At 33.9% G+C, this 19,113-nt stretch overlaps 1 protein-coding gene across 1 annotated transcript; it reads right to left on the bottom strand.

The window, feature by feature from the left end:
* Positions 1-2,545: 2,545 nt before the first annotated feature.
* Positions 2,546-15,855, bottom strand: INHBA (inhibin subunit beta A). The gene is made up of 2 exons (XM_058182063.1): positions 15,201-15,855; positions 2,546-4,054 (listed from the first exon to the last, which is right to left on the bottom strand). The coding sequence occupies exons 1-2, from the start codon at positions 15,586-15,588 to the stop codon at positions 3,189-3,191; spliced, it is 1,254 nt and encodes a 417-aa protein (XP_058038046.1). The 5' UTR covers positions 15,589-15,855; the 3' UTR covers positions 2,546-3,188.
* Positions 15,856-19,113: the final 3,258 nt, after the last annotated feature.

Below are 19,113 nucleotides of genomic sequence, written 5' to 3'. Positions count from 1 at the left end.
ATCAATGTCACAAACTATTATTACTATTTGTGATTTTTCACCCAAGGAATGATGATTTGCAGTATCATCTTTTTCTAATTGCTTTGACATTTATACAGTGGCAATGTATAAACTTTATATCTATAAAGTTCCATACATTGGATTACAGCTGCTGAGATTTGGCTAACAAAAAAAAATAAAAGGCAGGACTGCTGACTTATCCTTCTTGCCTTGAAAGTACTTTGATACTAGGCCTGTCAGCATAAATGGATTCTATCTGTACTTAAAAAGGAATGCATTTAAGTAGTACCAGATAGAGGGGAAATATGAATTCAAATTTCTAAGCAGATTCCATCCCAAACTGGTAATAGGAAACACTACTCTTAACAGAATTCTTTTGCTTTCTCACATACCAGGTTTAATGTAAGTTTCCTGATGAATATACATCAGCATAAGTTGCTCTCTGCATTCATACAAAAAATGTGCAACTCCACTTTATTGTGACATTTTCACCTATTCTCTATTCAAACTTCTCCTATTTAGAGGTTTTTGAGAAAGCTGCCTGGAATTGCTAGGTATCTAGACAAATATTCTGCATTGACCAAAATTGGTAATCTACAATGTCTGCTAAAGTGGCAGATTGATCAGAGGCATTTTATAAATTAAAGGTAAAGGTTCCCCTCGCACATATGTGCTAGTCGTTCCTGACTCTAGGGGGCGGTGCTCATCTCCGTTTCAAAGCCGAAGAGCCAGCGCTGTCCGAAGATGTCTCCGTGGTCATGTGGCCAGCATGACTAAACACCAAAGGCGCCCGGAACACTGTTACCTTCCCACCAAAGGTGGTCCCTATTTTTCTACTTGCATTTTTTACGTGCTTTCGAACTGCTAGGTTGGCAGAAGCTGAGACAAGTAATGAGAGCTCACCCCATTACACAGCACTAGGGATTCGAACCGCTGAACTGCCAACCTTCGATTGATAAGCTCAGCGTCTTAGCCACTAAGCCACCGCATCCCTTTTTTATAAATTACTGACACATAAATCTTGTATATTGGCAGGGCATGAAATAGTTCCTATGTGGAGAATAATACATTGGCAAGACAATGAGCAAATTACTTGTCTGGCATTATCCATCAATATATTTTTTCCAATATAATTCAGAAACTATGCAACATGACCAGGCAATACACATATTCTTATTCATTTGCTTCTCTCCGCTTGTTTTTCATACTTTCAAATGAACATATGTAATCACCAATATTCATATCCACTGTCCATTAATTGCTACATCAATTTAAACTATTCAAGAGTTTGTGGGTCCTGCTGTCTTGTATTTTCAATTTACCACTGAAGAAAGATATAAGATCACATTGGTCTATGTTTATATTGGAGGTTTTATACAGAGTGGTATAATTTTAAATAGGGGTGAAATAATACACTGTGCTTGGCACACAAACATTTTTAAGAGCATTAAAAGCCTAGCCTGAAATGCTTAAACTGTATATACACATACATATACAAATATGGATTACACCTTTCTATTATGTTGTTTTCTAGTAATATACAGCTGCTATACATATGAAAGATTCACAACTGCAGTATTCTAAAATTCAGTTTTTAATTCAAAGTTCCCTGGATAATTTAAGGGCTTTATAAATGAATATCTATCCTTCTATCTGCTAGTCAGATTCATCGAGAAATCATCTACTATAGTTTGAATACAATCAGTTTCACTAATAATTCTTAAATCAGATCTTAACCTATAGATAAAATTAGTTTAAAACAAATTGTTTAGAAGCTCACACAAACATCTTTGGTGTACATTTTAAGGTATAAAATATTATAATAAAAATAACTATTTTGTGTGCTGTAGCAGTTCTTATATAGCTCACAATAAGTGCAGCTTTCAACTCCCTTCCAACCCAACCAGATCCCTCTCCAAATTACTTGTTAAATAAAGGATAGAAGACAGGTTGAACATAGTTTGTAGTGCAAATAGTAAACAATATTTTTTCTTTAAAAAAAAACTTTTTTCTCATTTTTACAAAATGTAGAAATGCTGGCCCAGTAACTGGACAAATATGTTCCTTTCAAGTATTTTTCATTGAAGAAAAAATTAAATGGTACTTCCATTATTATTTTTAAGTCTGGGGTTTTTCTTTCTTTCTTTCTTTCTTTTTCTTTCTCTCTCTCTCTCTCTCTCTCTCTCTCTCTCTCTCTTTCTCTCTCTCTCTGGTAAAGTTTCAAATCAACGGTTGCATAGTTCTAATGTCATAAGCACCTTTATGAAATGTAACTTTGTGGTTTTTTCTTTCTTTGTCTTTTTTCTTTCTTTCTTTCTTTTCTACTTTTTAAAAACTTTTTTGCAAAAATAGTGCAGAAAATAAAGATTAGTATACCTGCATTAATTGTCCCCTTTACATATACATACTTACATAAGCATATATGTGTGTGTGTGTGTGTGTGTGTGTGTGTGTGTGTGTGTGTGTGTGTATATATATATATATATATATATATATATATATATATATATATATATATATATATATATATATACACACACACACACACACACGCATATACACACACACACACATATATATACACACACATACACAAACACACACAAATACATATATGTGTTTGTGTGTGTGTATATATGTATGTGTGTATATATAGATATATATACATATACACATACACACACACACACACGTGTGTGTGTGCTTTTTGTATGTGTTTGCCATAAGAAACCTCTACAATCACCTATATGCACACTCATTGTGTTGTTGGTAAATTCTTGGGAATAAAAGTGCCAGTGAATGTAGTGTTCATACACATGGCTTTTATAAAATTTTAATAACATTTTGGATTTAAGAGTCAAATTACTTTATTTTAGTTATGCTGTTATCAAGGCTTGAATGCATAGGTAACATTGGGTAGGGAAAGATATCTCCCCTTGTTGCTAAGTGTGGAATACCATGCAATAAAATATAGAGAATATAAAGATTGCATTGCCTTGATGCCCTAGAAACAATGCCATTCTTCTTTCTTCTGTTTGTCTCTAATTTGAATACTAGATGCTATTAAGTTGAAAATGTAATTGTTTTGTTGAATATTTGGTCTTTCCTGTTACATTTTATTTCAAATTATTGTCTTGAAATTGTTAAAAAGATTGTCCCAAAGTGCTGATATGCAAAATGCACACAGCCTATGAGCACCCACATTCTTCTACAATCATATTCTGGATGTCCTTTTTAATTATATTTTGCCCATCATCATAATAGAGCATAGACATTGGTCGTAGTTTGGTAGGAACACAGCATGACTTGAGGCTGGAGAAAGGACTGTGGCCTCTCATGCGGTAATGGTTGATAACAGTGGAGTGGAAAGAGAGAGTGGAGCTAGATGTGCCTGCAATATGACTAGGACAATCACCTTCACAGTAATTGGCATGGTAGCCTTGTGGGGCAATGATCCAGTCATTCCAACCAATGTCTTTGAAACTAACAAAGAAGTGCTTCTTGCAGCAAATGTTGACTTTTCCATCACACTCAAGGCCTCGCCTTCGCCGCCTGTGGTGCCGATCTTCTGAATTCCTGGCCAGCATCATTAGGAAAGGCCTATGTGATTGCTCTTTCTCTTCTTCTCCTGTGCTTTCATTACCTTCCACAGCTTCTCCCTTTTTTTTCTTCTTTCCCATCAACACCAAGCTGGCTCCTGTTTCTTGACACTGGTCACAAGTAACCCGCACATCCAGGGAATTTTTTCCCTGATCCAAGAGACCCTGAACACTTTTGGAAACTGGGAAAATGTGCCAGGTACTTTTACGGGTATCAACTGCCTTTTCAGAAATAAGAATTTCACTTTTTCCTCCCTTCCGTCCACTTTCTTCTTCCACAAGTTGAGAGCTGCGTTTAGGCAATTTCTGCTGCTGATATAGTCGAATGGTCACTTTTGTTCTGGTACGATTACCTTTAGATACTTTGAGGAAAAGCCATACATCAGCTTGAGCCACCACTGACAATTCACTGCCTTCTTTAGAAATTTCAAAATGCAGCATTTTTCTGGCAGAACCTACAATATCAATAAAAGAAGGAAGAAAGATCACTTAATAACAACAAAACAGTTTTTAACAAAAAAAAATAGAGAAAAAGTAATACCATAGGAAAGCATTGGCTTTAAACTATAGATTTTTTTCCAGCCTATCATTGGCAGTAGATAATAGATCTATTGTGTCCTAGAATAAAATTCCTTGCCTAAAAGTTTACGTAGCATCCTGCCTTACCTACCTTCCCCCCACTCCTCACCCAATTTGAGCATTTATCTTAAAGTTGACAAAACAAGACTGTTCCACATGCTTTAAACCAGAATTGAATATTTGTGGCCATCTTGAGGAGAGTGATTGTTGTATTATTATTTTTTCCTTCACATCTTGTAAAATGATTAGAAGGTTAAGATTAAAAGGAAAGATTAAAAGGAAGATTAAAAGGAAAGAAGGAAGGAAGGAAGGAAGGAAGGAAGGAAGGAAGGAAGGAAGGAAGGAAGGAAGGAAGGAAGGAAGGAAGGAAGGAAGGAAGACACTGAACATGGGTAAAGCATTTATGTCTAGAATAGTATTCTGTTTGCCATGAATCTCCCTCTCTCTCTCTCTCTCTCTCTCTCTCTCTCTCTCTCTGTCTCTGTCTCTCTCTCCCCCCCGCCTCTCTGTCTCTCTGTCTCTCTCTGTCTCTCTCTCTCTCACACACACACACACCCCTAGCTATATATCTATCGCTGTACTAGATATCTGGAATATCCTCCCTCCCTAATATTTAAAGGTGCATTGCAAGCAAAAAAAAAAAAACCTGTGCAAAGACATAGCTTTTCACATATATAGTAAACTGAGCTTAAAACATTATGTTCTAACACAGGATTATTGGAGTAGCTTCAAGTGACATCCACAACATATGATTACAAAAGTTTTTGGATGACTTCTTTAGTCAATCAAATTCAGCCTTGATTTCTCTTCTATTGACTCAAATATATTAACAAAACTTGTTATTATGGAAAGTAAGTAGTTGCAGATTATTGAAATGTTTCCATAGGAGGGCAAGAGATCAATCATAATCTGAGTGTAATGTATACACATACACTGCATTTCCTTTTAATATATTTTTGCAAAATCTTTGACTTACTAACTTAATTGACTTAAATTGACTTAAATTATTAAGCTTTGAGATATGCTAGTTGATTTTTCTGGAAGACCAATGTTCTCCAGAAATGCTAGTAAAAAAATGGTGCTTTGATGGTTATTTGTTTTCAAAATGAAATGTTATTTCATACAAAATTCAACACATCACTATCTTGATCTCATGATAGTTTTATCATTTAGACTTGAAGTACTTTTTCTAGTGTTATAACACAGATATACCACAGACATCCTTAAATAGAAATATGGTAAAAAAACTTTGATCTGGTCCCTCATTATTCCAATATACTTCTCTTTGCTACTGATTATCTTGCAATTATGATTATTTTTATTTAGTCAATTAAAAACAACTGTATCAAACTATATATAACTTGAAGAATTGTTTCCTGGAAGTGCTATCTTTGTCCCATCATTTCTGTTGTAAGTCTGTGTAAAGCTACTGATTACACTTAAATATCTCTGAGAACATCCCTTACTATAAAGCAGGCTAAGAACCTTTTAAAAAAATATGCAATAAATTGCATTGCTTTCTACATCAATGCAATTACATCCTCTCATTTTCTGAAAGTCAAGCTGTCATCAGATGTATTAATTGCAAAAGATTTGTATGACTTTTAAGGAGTATAGTACATGTAAATCTAAACTTTGATTCAAAAAATTATTTAAGCACAGAAGTGTTTGAATGTAAAGTGGAATTTATTTCCACCATTTCAGGAAAGTATATGCAAATGATCGGCATTGATGTCCACCTTGTATTAGAAAAGAGGACAGAAGCTGCTAATATGCATTCATATAACTGGGCATCTATAATTATATGGTTGAATGGCACTGCTTACCACATCAACACATAAATAAAACTGGACTGAAATTTCACAGTATGTTTTGCAAATCAAAACCAGATTGCATAGAGGGCAGAGGCAATGAAGAAATGAGTGCTGTGTCATTGTGACACTAACTCTTCCCTTTTGTGTTTTGATGTATGTAAGAAGAAGAATTTTCAGTGCAACACTGCAAAACTTTTTTTATTACTTTGACAAAACAGTCAGATTTCACAGATATCTCTGGACAGCACTGCCTCATACGAAACAAAATAAAATCCTCCCTTAATTCAGGCACTAATTTTCCAACAGTAGCTTTGCTATGAAAAAATGGTATTTTTAAACAAGAGGGGATTTTTTTAAACCTAAATTTATAAATTTCAGTCAGAAAAAGGTGTTTTTAACAGAAAATCTGGCAGGAATTATAAATTATCTCATAATAGAAATTAATATAATATTTTAAAAAATACAATGAGAATATATAATAACCACATAAATACAGTTAGATTATGTCATGAACTTGTTGGAATGTCAGCATTTTTTCTTTAGATTAGACTGACATAAATAATCAAATAGAGAGGTATCTTTCCATTTCAGTCTGTATCTGATTGGCTAAAGGAAGAAGATAGATTAATACCTGGAGTTAACATAGCAGCTATACTGGGAAATCAGAACAAAATATACACTAAGAATTGAATTAGAATCTAATCTTGTCTTATTTGCATTACTATTTTCCTAATCATGACAGAGTAAAACAACTGCATTATCATGTTAAACCTGCTTATTACATATCATTTCTATGTGGCTTTGAAAAACACACAATTCTAAGACTTTATATTAAGTATTAATGATGGCAAATGCTCTTTTGACATGAATAAAAATATGAAGAAAATTTGAATTCTCTTCTGTTGGAGAACCTGAAGGACCAGGATAGGGAAGATATTGTTATCAAGGAAGTCCATCAATATGGTTCCTAAGCATCAACACCAACTTGACAGCATATTGAAAGACAATGGAAATTTTTATCCAGGTGCTAATTTAAGGTGCTGGATTAGAACTGAGGAGACCAAGATTCTAGTTTTGCCTCAAGCATGCCAGCTGGGTGATCTTGGATCAGCCACTTCCTCTTAGTCTTAAATTAGCATCAGGCTTTGCAACAAACCAGCTAATAAAAAACAGCTTGTGATAGATTCACAGTAAGAACTAGGTGAACATAGTGCCAAAACAAGCTCATACTGTAGTCATGTACAACAAATACTATAAAACACAACAATACCAAGAGTTAAGCTTTATCATTATAGATCTAGATGTATAAATAATTTCTTAGAATCACAGATAAATTGAAAGAGCAGATGCAGAGGCAATTTTCCAATGAGAAAAACAGCTTCTTCAAAATGTATTCAAGAATAGAAACAGAAATAGTCCTGGGTTTTGGGTTTTTTTTGGCTATTGCTGTGTCAAAAATTACACTGAAACTCTGACTGTTATTTTCCACTGTATGTATATATGTATGTATGTATGTGTGTATGCATGCATGTAGGCATGTATGTATGTATATATATATATATTCATATTCATTCTAGGGTAAGGCACTGTATATATGTATGTCAAGTGGGAAGGTGATAGAAAAAGTTACCTGCCACAGAAAACTTGTGGAAAGTTTTGAAGGGAGGATTTTGAAAGATCTAAGTGGGAAAAGGATATTTCACAAATATCTTGAAACATGTTACTTTCTTTTTGTTTAAACTTTCTATGGAAATCATTAATCTTCCTTTTTGTAAGGTTCTGGAAATTGTTTGTTGTCTTTTTGCCAACACCAGTATTGGCAAGTTGATGTTTTATGGATTTACTAATAGATAAAGGATGGGACATGGGATGAAAAGATATTTGTTTAACCTTACAAGGAGTGAAACCTTACAAGGAGTGAAAAGGTTCCATTTGTTTATACTTGTGATGAAGATTTGAAATCTCTCTCTCTCTCTCTCTCTCTCTCTCTCACACACACACACACACACACACACACACACACACACACACACACACATTCTTTCTTATGATTATATTTTCTTTTCTTTCTTTTCCTTTTTCCTGTACTTTTTAATCTTTTTTCCCATTCTTTCTCTTTCTCTAAGTTTAGTTTGTATTTTTACAATTGCAATTAAAATTCTGAATAAATATTATTTACAAAAAAAATCATTCATGAAAATCAATCATGAATTTTTTGCTTAATAAAAAATTAAAATTTCAGTAACAGAAAAATTATTTAAAAATGAAGGCTATTTAATGCATTTTAAAATATTCCAAGAGTTAACAAATTATCAAATTTATTTTCCAGGAAACATTATACTTCCTGCTAGCATGTTGGAAATTATGCTTGATATCCTTAACTGATGTATGAGTATGTTCCTTACCCTTGAATCCATTGGAACCTAATTGTAAGTAGACAAGCTTCTATTGCACCTATATTAAATCTATTAAAGGAGTAGCCATTTAGTATAAAAGAGATGTTATTTAATTTTTCTATTATTTACTGCTACTTTATGTTAAGCTGTTCTGTTTTGTAGCGTAAATGAATGATTTTATTTTCTATACAGCAAACTTTTGATTTATACTAACATATCTTTTGGGCATGTTTAGTTATAAATGCAAATGTGATCAAAAGTTCCCTGTTTAAAATCCCCCTTTCCCTTTTTATAAGAAAATAAATAATGTCTGATTAATTTTTTGCAGTATAAAAGTAGCTACTGATCGTTTAGGATATCTATGTCTCTAGTAGTGGTGTTTAGGAGCTTATTCTATAAGCTTTCACTGAGGGTCCTAGGCAGAGATCCATGTACACGCATACTTCTCTCAATGGAAAATATATATTATCCAGTATCAGGAAAAGATTTTGATCTTACCTTGCTTATATCCCTAAATGTACATCTAAATATTTTTCTTCTAAATCTTGAGGCCTGAGAGATAAATTAAAGTCATTCACTCATATAGGAAAAGGCAAGTGTGTTTCCATGTACTTTGTTTAGTAGGAAACTCTTTTATTAACATAATTGTGCATGAATTCCAAGACCATCCCAACATTCTTATGAACTGCCATTTGCCATTATGCACATTTTATGTGGTACACAATTAGTCTTATATCTTCCTTTTGATATTGTTTTGAATATCTCTCTAATGTGAATTGCTAGCATTTTGCTATATTTTTGAGTGCCAAGAGTCTTGGATCTCTATATAAGAAGAAACTTAATTCAATCAATATCCACCAAAACAATATCACTATGAATTTTTCTAAGAAAATAGTCAGTAAAGGAAATATACATGTGGATTCAGACAATTTACAGGATATTAACATACCATTTGTCATTTCATACAGGCTTGTGGGAAATACAGTGCAGCCAGAAGCATGAGATGTCCAACTGGCATTTAAACACCTTACTTCTCCCTGCTGTGTCTTAAAAAGTTCAACTCACAAATAACAAAGTGAATAAGAAGCAGATACAGATACTCAGCCTGAAACCTATTTATTGATCACAGTTGCTATTTTTGAAAAGTTATTGCATAATATGCTTCTTCCTTACTTTACTTATTTTCTCAAATCCTGAAATATTGACAAGATATTTTTTTTAAATTTTCCTAGTCAGGCTACCTAAACTTCTAAGAGTTATCCTTATGTGTTCTTGCTTTGTGAAGGAGAAGCATACCCTAAGGTCCCTGTTGCTGTACATTTTAAACAAAACAGCACAGAAATTAAATATGTAGGGATACATATGTAGGGAATATGTCCCTAAATATGTAGGGATACAAATTAAATATGTTCATATTGGAAACACTGCATAAGTTACAGCAAAACGAATTACTAATTAAAGAGGTCAGTTACGTTTAAAATAATTTTTTTGGTAAGGAACCATATTTAAATATCATTGTCTTAGGTGCAAAATAGTCTTACTAATGCAGGGAAATGTTCCTTCATTTGCAAAGAAGTGGGGCTTGATTATTTTTTTTCAAATTTTTGTTTTTTCGTGAAAGTCTCCCAACTTCTTGAGTAGATTGTGTACAAGGATACTTCAGGCAACAAAGGAATCAATGGAAAATATTTCATAATGATGTAATTCTATTATAGAACCTTGGTTGATTAAACAGATAAATTTATAAATCTATTTCTTAACAATGATATTCTTTCTGAGTGAAGCAGAGGAATCTCCCCAAAGTTTTGATGGAAGATCTGAGGGAATAGAGTAGCAAGTAAGGATGTTTCATTCACTCTGGATATTCAATCAATTTGGAAAGTTGATACAAATTGACTAAATCATTGAAATGGATGAATAAAATCTATAATTTGATTTTAATATTTGAAATTATTTAGTTCAAGAATAACGAGTGGACCAATCTGAATAGATTTGGATTGAGCTGAACCATTACAATACATTTATTTGTGACCAGAAATGAGTCAAGTCCACTCATTAATCTGATTCACTGAACATCCAAAACCTATCTGAATCACACCCAGATTCATTTGGAGCTTAAATGAAAAAAAATCTCAAAATCTTTTGGTCAAACCTTCAATCAGCCTAGATTTCTTGCTTTGAGGCCTGGATTTCTTGTTTTGAGGCAAGTTGCAGCAATGATGCTCTGACTCTAATTTATCTAATTTCCTAACCTTCCCAATTTGTTGGAAAAGCTAAACTGAGAATGTTCAAAGAAGTAGCGAGACCCAGAACTTAATACTTCTTCAGAGTTGCATGACGTATATTGATACATGTCACAAACTGGTAATTAATATAAACAGATTGTAAGTCAGGGCTTAAGTGCTGCAACTTGCCTCAAAACAAGAAATCTAGGCTAATCGAAGGCTTAACTCAAGATTCACTTCTTTAAAAAAGGAGAAAGTTCCTTCTGCCTTGCAAAGCAAATTTACCTGAGGATAAAACCTTTCCCACTGGTAACTAGTAAAGCAAATGTAAAAACTAAAGGAAACAGGAAGGTCTCCCCAAGGTAAAATGTTCAGACATAGTTCTAAGTACCCATTATTGCAGCCATTAATCTGCAACAATATATTAATATAGAAACACAGCCGCTTGTTCACATATATCTTCAGCTGCCATAGATATCCCTTTAAATTACCGTACTTACGATTACTGTCTGTTAGTCTCCTTCATCAATATCTTTAGTTGTTCCCACTACACCTGAAACTTAACTAAAAACAAACATTCAATCTGCAAAAAGAAGCAAAATAGTCAAGATTTATATTCCAGCCTTCCTCACGAAGCAGCCACTTCAGGCCATGTTGGCTAAGAATTTAAACTCGTCAGATGGCCTTCAAAAAAAGAATGACACCACCATTTCCCCTTAACAATGGTTTTTAGCCTCCAAGTATTCTCTTTCTCTTTGCCACACTCCCTCTACTCCCCCCTCTCTCTTTTCCTCTCCATTTTGTCTTTGCTTTGTTTCTGACTATCATATTCTTCAGTAGTTTATCACTAAAGAAATTCTCCAATTCTGTTAGATAAAAAATACAAGACAAAGAAGCAGAAAAGAGCAATAAGCCCTGCAAAATTTCTCTTTCAGAGCCTGTTGGATAAAAAAACAACAACAGAAACTTGAAGCTAGGTTAATTTGAATGAAATGGAATGGGGGGGGGGGACCTTAAAGCACTCGCCCTCTTGTGGTTACTTGCTTTTATGTCTTCAGTATAAAAAAATGAACCCCTGGTAACCTTTCTTTTATAAATTAATGAATCTGAAAACTTAATAAATTGTCTCCCTTCAATACTTTTTTGCAAATTTATTTTAAAAAATCGTTAAATTTTCTTTTGTGGAGATTTTCTGTCAGATGTCAAGGAAGTAAAAATATACATGAGATAACCTCTGAAAACATTAAGACATTTATTTTTAGTAAACCTGCTCAGGTTCAGGCAAAGTTGGTATAAACTTGGTTACAGTTTCCATTTATTCCTGATTACCTGTTAAACATTATCACTAGGATATCAATATTATATCCTCCTTAATCATAATTGTCATTTACAACTTTTTTAAAAATTGCTTGCTGAATTACCATTTTTTTTTCTGTTCAATCATGTCTGATTCTTAGACATTGCCTGGACAAATCCCTGCAGGGTTGTTGTTGTTGTTGTTGTTTTCCAGAAGTGATTTGTCATTACTAGAGCTGAAATAAATTGACCAGCCCAAGGTCATCCAACTGGTTTTGTGCCCAAGGCAGGACTAAAACTCAGAGTCTTCTGGACTGTAGCTTGATGCCTTAACCACTACACCAAAGTGGCTTTCTAATTACCAATAGCATATTATAAATCCAGCAGTCTATAACACAGTCCAGTAGCTATTAGTCATCTGACTGTAAAATTTAGGGTGTTAGCTAGATTACCATAGTTTATTGCAGCAATATTCACTTTTGTGATATTCTTGATAAGTACAGTAATATTCATTCTTGCTTCCCAAAGGCAATTTAAAATACAAGCATTTTAGCTGACTGTAAATCTGATGTTACTAGTGAAAAAGCTTTACGTAATTTTCAAATATCTTTTGTTAATTATGTTATAATAAATGTAATTGTGATGCCATATTAAATTACCATTTTTCTCCTATTTATTTATTATTATTAGTTTAACAAAAAGTAATATGGATTGTCAGCAGCACCTGCCAAGAATTTACCTGGTCTCTTGGATCAGAGAACATCTGTAGTTTGGTATGAGTTTGTTTACTAGTCTTTGGAACTGTCCATTTCTTATTTCATCTAGAAAGTTGCCTCTGAGCCTTTTATTTTTTCCACCTTTCAGATGATCTTAATCTCAGTTCAGAAAGGATGTGTGTACTTATGAGAGTTCTATAAACTATAACTTAGAAACTTTCTCAGAATACTTTTGAAACCACTGAGATAACTTTGTTAAATTAAGTTGCTTTTAAAAATTAAAAAAATAAAAGAAACTACACTGCTTTTATTTTCATAATTTAAGTTTGACAGAATCGAAGGTATGTTTTCATTCACTTTCATTTATTCTCTACTGCTCCATTGAAAAGACAGTTGCTTTCAAGAACAACAAGCAGAATACTGGTAAAGAATATTTCTCATACTTTGTTCAATTATTTTTTAAATATAACCTAAAGCAGGTTTTGACTTCTACTTGTACACTTCAAAACCTTCATATTCTATAAACTTCCTTTATGATTAGATGTAAAGTGTTGTTTCTTATCATTTTCAGAATGAGTTCTAAAAAGATACCTGATTACCACAAGAGGGCTATAATCAGCATATAAATTGAATATTATGCAATATTGTTTTGTTTTGTTTTTTGCAACAAAACTTTCCTTGACCTTCACATTTCAGCATGGAATAAACTGGGAAGAAAGATGTAAGTTGTGTTCTATAATATGAACAGAAGAACATATATTTCAAGAGCATTCAGGATTTTCCCCCCGCTGCTTTTGTTATACTGAACTCTAGTCAGTACTGATAACATGACAAATATAACATTGACATAATTATAATCATGATTGCTCCTACAAAAGACAAATCACAGTACTTTGAACATTTATAAGTTCTAGTTGAAAGAAATAATGAGTTGCTGGACTATTGGCCGCTTTCTGGGCAATGGCATAACAAATATTAACCATGTGATTCTTTAAGCCAATTGGGCTGTTCACCACAGTTGAAGCATGACACAGTTGCCTTTGGAGCCTGTTTTAAGCAGAAACAGTACAAACCTCTAGAACTCACACAATGTCAAGAAACCACAGTTCATTCCATCTGTCTTGGAGAGAGTTCTGTGGTAAACTGGATGCAGTGTCTGCCCATCAGATGGTCTATCAAGTTCCCTGCTTCTGACTGTTTATTGCTTCATAGAGTAAAACCACTGGAGTAAAATCACTTCCCACCACCTTTTAAAAGGAGAGAACGAGTCATTTTTCTTTGCTTTCATAGCAAACCCTTCTCAGGCAAGCCAGGGTGGAGTGGTGGGGAGTTGCAATTTGGTAAGTGTGACATATATACCATGGATAACCATACAGTGTGAAATCATGCTATTTATCAGCAGGAATGTCTGCTTTTAAACGATACATGCTTCTCTGTATGTCTTTTTCTGCAAACAGAACATCTGAGTCAACAGGTTTTCAGAACTGGAAACTCTGAAAGAGTTGCCTTAATTGTTTATATTGCTCCAACAAACTTTTAAACAAAAATGCTCAGTGTGCCTATGCATATTTTTACTACCATATGTTGAGCTAAGCAAAACAATGAGATTCCTTGCAAGCTGCCTTGGCATCACTGAAAAGTGCTTTCAGTAAGGAATAGCATTAATTTCCAGAAAGTTTTAAGTTATGATTCTTTAATCTCTTGTTATTGGTAAGTCTGAATATATGACTGTCTAGGCACAGGCACACATATAGACATGTGTGTGTGTGTGTGTGTGTGTGTGTGTGTGTGTGTGTGTGTGTGTGTGTGTGTGTGCATGCGTGTGTACAGAGGCTAAACAGTGAAGATAATGCATACACTGAATGATAAAGTCTATATTTATCATTTAATAGAAGCTGAAATAATTACCTGCTTGCAGAAGTTGAAAATGAGTTGAAAAATAAGTACCGGTAGTTGAAAATGCACCCCATCAAAGTTGCACTCTTTGGCAGAGAACTCTTAGGACTACCATCTTTCTTTGCTTTGTTTTTTTTTCCCACTGTGCAAAAGTCAGCATTACAATTTGGATTGCCTACAACTATTTGCCCCACTTAGTACTAGGTCTTCTGACAGTAGCTGTTAACACTTTTACTGCCCTGAACACTTGCTAGGAACTGAGTAACAAATATTTATCCTCATCTTGACAGATTTTACAGTGAGTTGATTCAGAAACTGATTATAACTGTTTTTCTTTACTTATACCATTTTATAGAACACTCCTTGCCCATTTGCCTGTTTACTATCTCACTCTGGTTAGGACTGATCAGCTCTTTTCTCAAGTAGGGAAGAAAGAATCTACCTCTTAATATTGAACCCAAAATGTTAGATGCTTGTACTTCACTTGTTGGCTAGTTTGGTAAGTATAAATAAAACATGTGCAATCTAGGCTGAATTCTAGAGAATCCACATTCCTTCACATTTTAGCCCTCTACTTTCCCACCACCTTATCTAGAATGTAACAGCTATAAAGAAAAGTTAATTGCAATTCTAACAGCATTGCACTTCCCTCTTCACCCCCACTTTCAATAGCACCCACCTGATTCTGCAAACGTTATGATCTCAGATGTTTGCTCCATCAACTCATTCTTTTCTGTTCTTCTTCCAATGTCATTCTCTATTTCCACATTGCCATCCTCTCTCACTTTTCCGACGTGGAGTTTCTTGATAGCATTTAAAAGTGCAGCTTTGGGCACTGACTGAGTGATGTTAGGTCTGTCTCTCAAGTGCAACATGTTCAGGATATGCTTCTTTACAGCTTCCACCATCTCAGGCTGGGAACTGGGCACATTCTTGGAGAGAGTGCCAAGGGCACAGGATGGGCAATCAGAAACTAAACTGTGCCCCTCCGATCCGGAGGCTGGGGAAGTCTGTGCTATAATCCAGCAAAATAACACCACCAATCCTCTAGTCAGAAGCAAAGGCATCCTTGTAGCAAAAGTTGTTGTGATTCCTTTTTAAAAAGGCAAGGCTTTTCTTCCCCCACAATTACTTCTTCACCCAGTTGGATTTTTCCTCTTTCTGCTTCCTCTTTTCTCTTCAGGGAGAACAAAAAGTTTTCGGTGAAGTTTGGTTTGGAAGGTCCCTCTCTGAATTCACTAAGTGCAAATGATGTCTTTGACTGTCAGTGAGAGGAGTCTGACTCTGTCGCGCTGTAGGCAAAGCACACGCTGAGAAATAGGCAGAGAGAAATGAGGGAGGAGGACAGCCTAAGTGAGTTGAATGAGAGAGGGAGGGAGTTTTGTCTATGAGTAAAGCTCTGATTGAGAAGGCGGAGGAACAGCTTAAGCCTTCCTTATGCTCATTGCACTCTAGCACATATTTCTCATTTATATTGGCATTCCGGCTTATGATCTGGCCACTTTTGCCTTCGAAATCACTTTTTTTTTTTCATAGTTGCCTGGTGGTTTCCTGTCTCCCCCGCCTCCCTCCCTCCCTTCCCCCCACTCCAAATTAGATATCTCTGGATTTTTTCTTTTTCCTATCTTTTTCACGAAGTCCCTCAGACCAATTTAATAAGGTGAAACTGAAATGAGAAGGCTACTTATTGATAGTCTTGGAACATATCTGAACACCCCAAAGGAGATGTTCAGAAAAGTCCAACTGCTTCCTACTTCAAATTCTGTCCACAATAAGACTTGGACAACTCTACTACATCTGTGGACTCCTACTATAACTTGAAGTCCTTTCTTATCTGTTGTAATACTTTTAATATTAATCCATGCTTATGACTTGGAGAGAACTGAACTAAAAATTACTAAAATTGGAAATTTTAATGAGTTGACAAAGTCATATTACTTAAAACTGTATCCTTTTCACTTGATTGAATGGAAATTATTCTTTTTTTTCCTGATACCACATGTTGAAACCCTGTGATTTTTTTTTAAAAAAAAACATTGCTCTGTTAAGAGGCAAATATTTGTTTACTGTAAATGGATTGTCATTAATTTCTGTAACTGTTAGTTTGTATTAAAACAAGGATGGTATTCCATACCTTTGTTATATTTTGGTGAGATAATAAACCATGTTTGAAACCTCAATTGTTGTTTTTTGTCCCATTTAATTTATATTAATTACTTTAATCATACATATAGCTCTACCCATGAATTTACCACTTTGCATATTTTTCTTACACTGCAATTTAAGATTTAGTCTTTTAGAAATACATCAAATAATAGAATAGATCCTATTATCTCCAAGACAAGTTGACAATCCAAGGGACAATAATAGCACAAATATATTGTTAATGAAATAATTAAAATGTACTAAAGGTTGTACTTTTGTATATTTGTATGCAACTTTTTAACAATAAAAGCAACATTCATTTCCTTTACATATGCTGCTTAGATCTCCCTTGATATCACTAAGTTTGAATACTCTGTATATAAATACTATCTCTTGAGAAACTACCGTTTCCCCAAAATAAGACATCTCCTGATAATAAGCCCAATCGGGCTTTTGAGCGCATGGCAATAAGGGCAAGCACTTATTTAAGGGTTCCAAAAAATATAAGACAGGGTCTTATTTTCAGGGAAACATGGTATTTTTTTAAAAAAAAATCTATTGTATCACTCCTTCAGTAGTTATATTTGCAACATCACCTTCATTCTGGATAGCTTGCTTTTTGTTTATAGCTAAAAACTTACATTTGAGTGATAAATTTAATAGTAGTAGTAGATATGTAATAGTACATTTCCATAATGATAAGAATATACCATATATGACAAGATATACCATATATGATCTTTCCGGATAAAACTTTAGGACTGTCAGTGAGGGAATACAACAATTATGTTTTGCCTTTCTGGCCCCCTGGCTCCTAGTGATCTCTGCCATAGAAATTTGACAAGATCTCAAAACTGTCTGTAACGATAGTCAGATCACAGAGCTTTGTACTATTCTGTACATTTACTTAAAAGTCATACTTAATGTTGTGGGATGGAGTAGGAACTGGATTGGCCAATGCCACGTTACATCAGCATTTCAGTGGTTTTCCTGTATGAGACATACTTCATGACAATTACCTAATGGAGATGCCTATTTGACAAAAGATTGCCTATAATCTGTATCTGCATTTTTTTAAAAAAACCCATCTTTTCAGAAATACAATTTTCATTAGATATTATTTTGTTCCTAGAGCATTGGCCCTTTTACTTACTCATTTAAAAGAAAAATGAATGATAGTTTCTGATCTGTCCCTAATACATTTTGGATTTATTTTCTCTTGTCTTTTCTCTGTTACTTAATTGTTTTTAAAAAAAGATTAGAGACACTAGTGCTGAAAAGAATACTTAATACTTACTTAAAAGAATAAATCTAGAAGAATGATATAATGTATTGCAATTTAATAGCTAGCCTTCAAATGTGTAAACATCATAAGCAAATACAACATGCTTATTTAAGAATATCACCAACTTTGCAATTTTATGTACTTTTACTTGGGAGTAAGTTTTTATTTAACTTATTTTAGATAGTTTGTTGCTGCCTTCAACATTATTATTACTATTGTTATTAGCATTGCAAGCTATCTTAAGAAACAGGAGAGATGTAACAAGAATTTATTCAGCCAGAAGAAACCCTCAAAGTAAAATGAATTATTAATTTGAACTGGGAATTTGGGATGGCTGAATTTTAAAAAATCAAAAACCTGTGTAGCATTCCATTTTAATATGCAATACTCATTGACTCCCAGAATAAGAGAAACTGTAATTCTCTGACTTCAAATCTAAAAATGTCAAGGGATTCTTAACTGCTGGTGAGTAAATGAGCATGCAGTGTTGCAGAAAGTGGTTTGTTCTGGAATTTATTTAAACTTTTTGGTTTAGCATGTAGCTCTAGGGTTTTTTGAAGGGCAAAAAATGAATATGTCTAGCTTTTTTGAAATCAATATTGTTTTAATGCAAATAAAAATATTCAGGGCATCATGATTCTTGTCTGAAAAAAAAAAAGCACTAGCAGGAAGGTTTGTGAGGGATATGGAGTAAAGTGGAGTTGAATAACAAACCAGATTCTTGAGACACATTTGGAATACTGTTTCTAATTTAGAAACAAACAGAACAGTTGTCTTATTCCAGGTCCAGTATGTACACAATTTCTTCAAAAACACTTTAGGGAAGTTAAATATATTGAAGTAAGAATCAATGAATTCTTTGTATCATTTAAAATAATAGTTTAGAAGAGGAAAATAATTTATTTTATTTAAAGAAGAGATCTTAATCTCCAAATAAATTCATAAACTCTTTTTAAAAATTCCATCTCCTTACAGATTCTTTTTTAATCCTTCAGATGAATACATGGATTTGCAAGTTGTGAGTGTCTGTTTAAAACAATGAGCTTGTTACTCTTAGATATCTGGGGCAACAGCTGGTGTGCCAACAGAGAGGGCTCTGCGTGCCACCTGTGGCACATGTGCCATAGGTTCACCATCACGGTTCTATATCGTAACAAATTCA

This window comes from Ahaetulla prasina, chromosome 4 (assembly GCF_028640845.1).
Source record: "Ahaetulla prasina isolate Xishuangbanna chromosome 4, ASM2864084v1, whole genome shotgun sequence".
Taxonomy (NCBI): domain Eukaryota; kingdom Metazoa; phylum Chordata; class Lepidosauria; order Squamata; family Colubridae; genus Ahaetulla; species Ahaetulla prasina.
The sequence above is the reverse complement of the archived record's forward strand: the minus strand, read 5'-3'. Positions and strand labels throughout refer to the sequence as shown.

Bases quoted from the DNA above. Each gene is read 5' to 3' on its own strand.
- INHBA (XM_058182063.1), bottom strand. From the start codon at position 15,588: ATGCCTTTGCTTCTGACTAGAGGATTGGTGGTGTTATTTTGCTGGATT. The intron at 4,055-15,200 runs GTGGGTGCTATT...TTGATATTGTAG, and splicing joins CATAACGTTTGCAGAATCAG to GTTCTGCCAGAAAAATGCTG.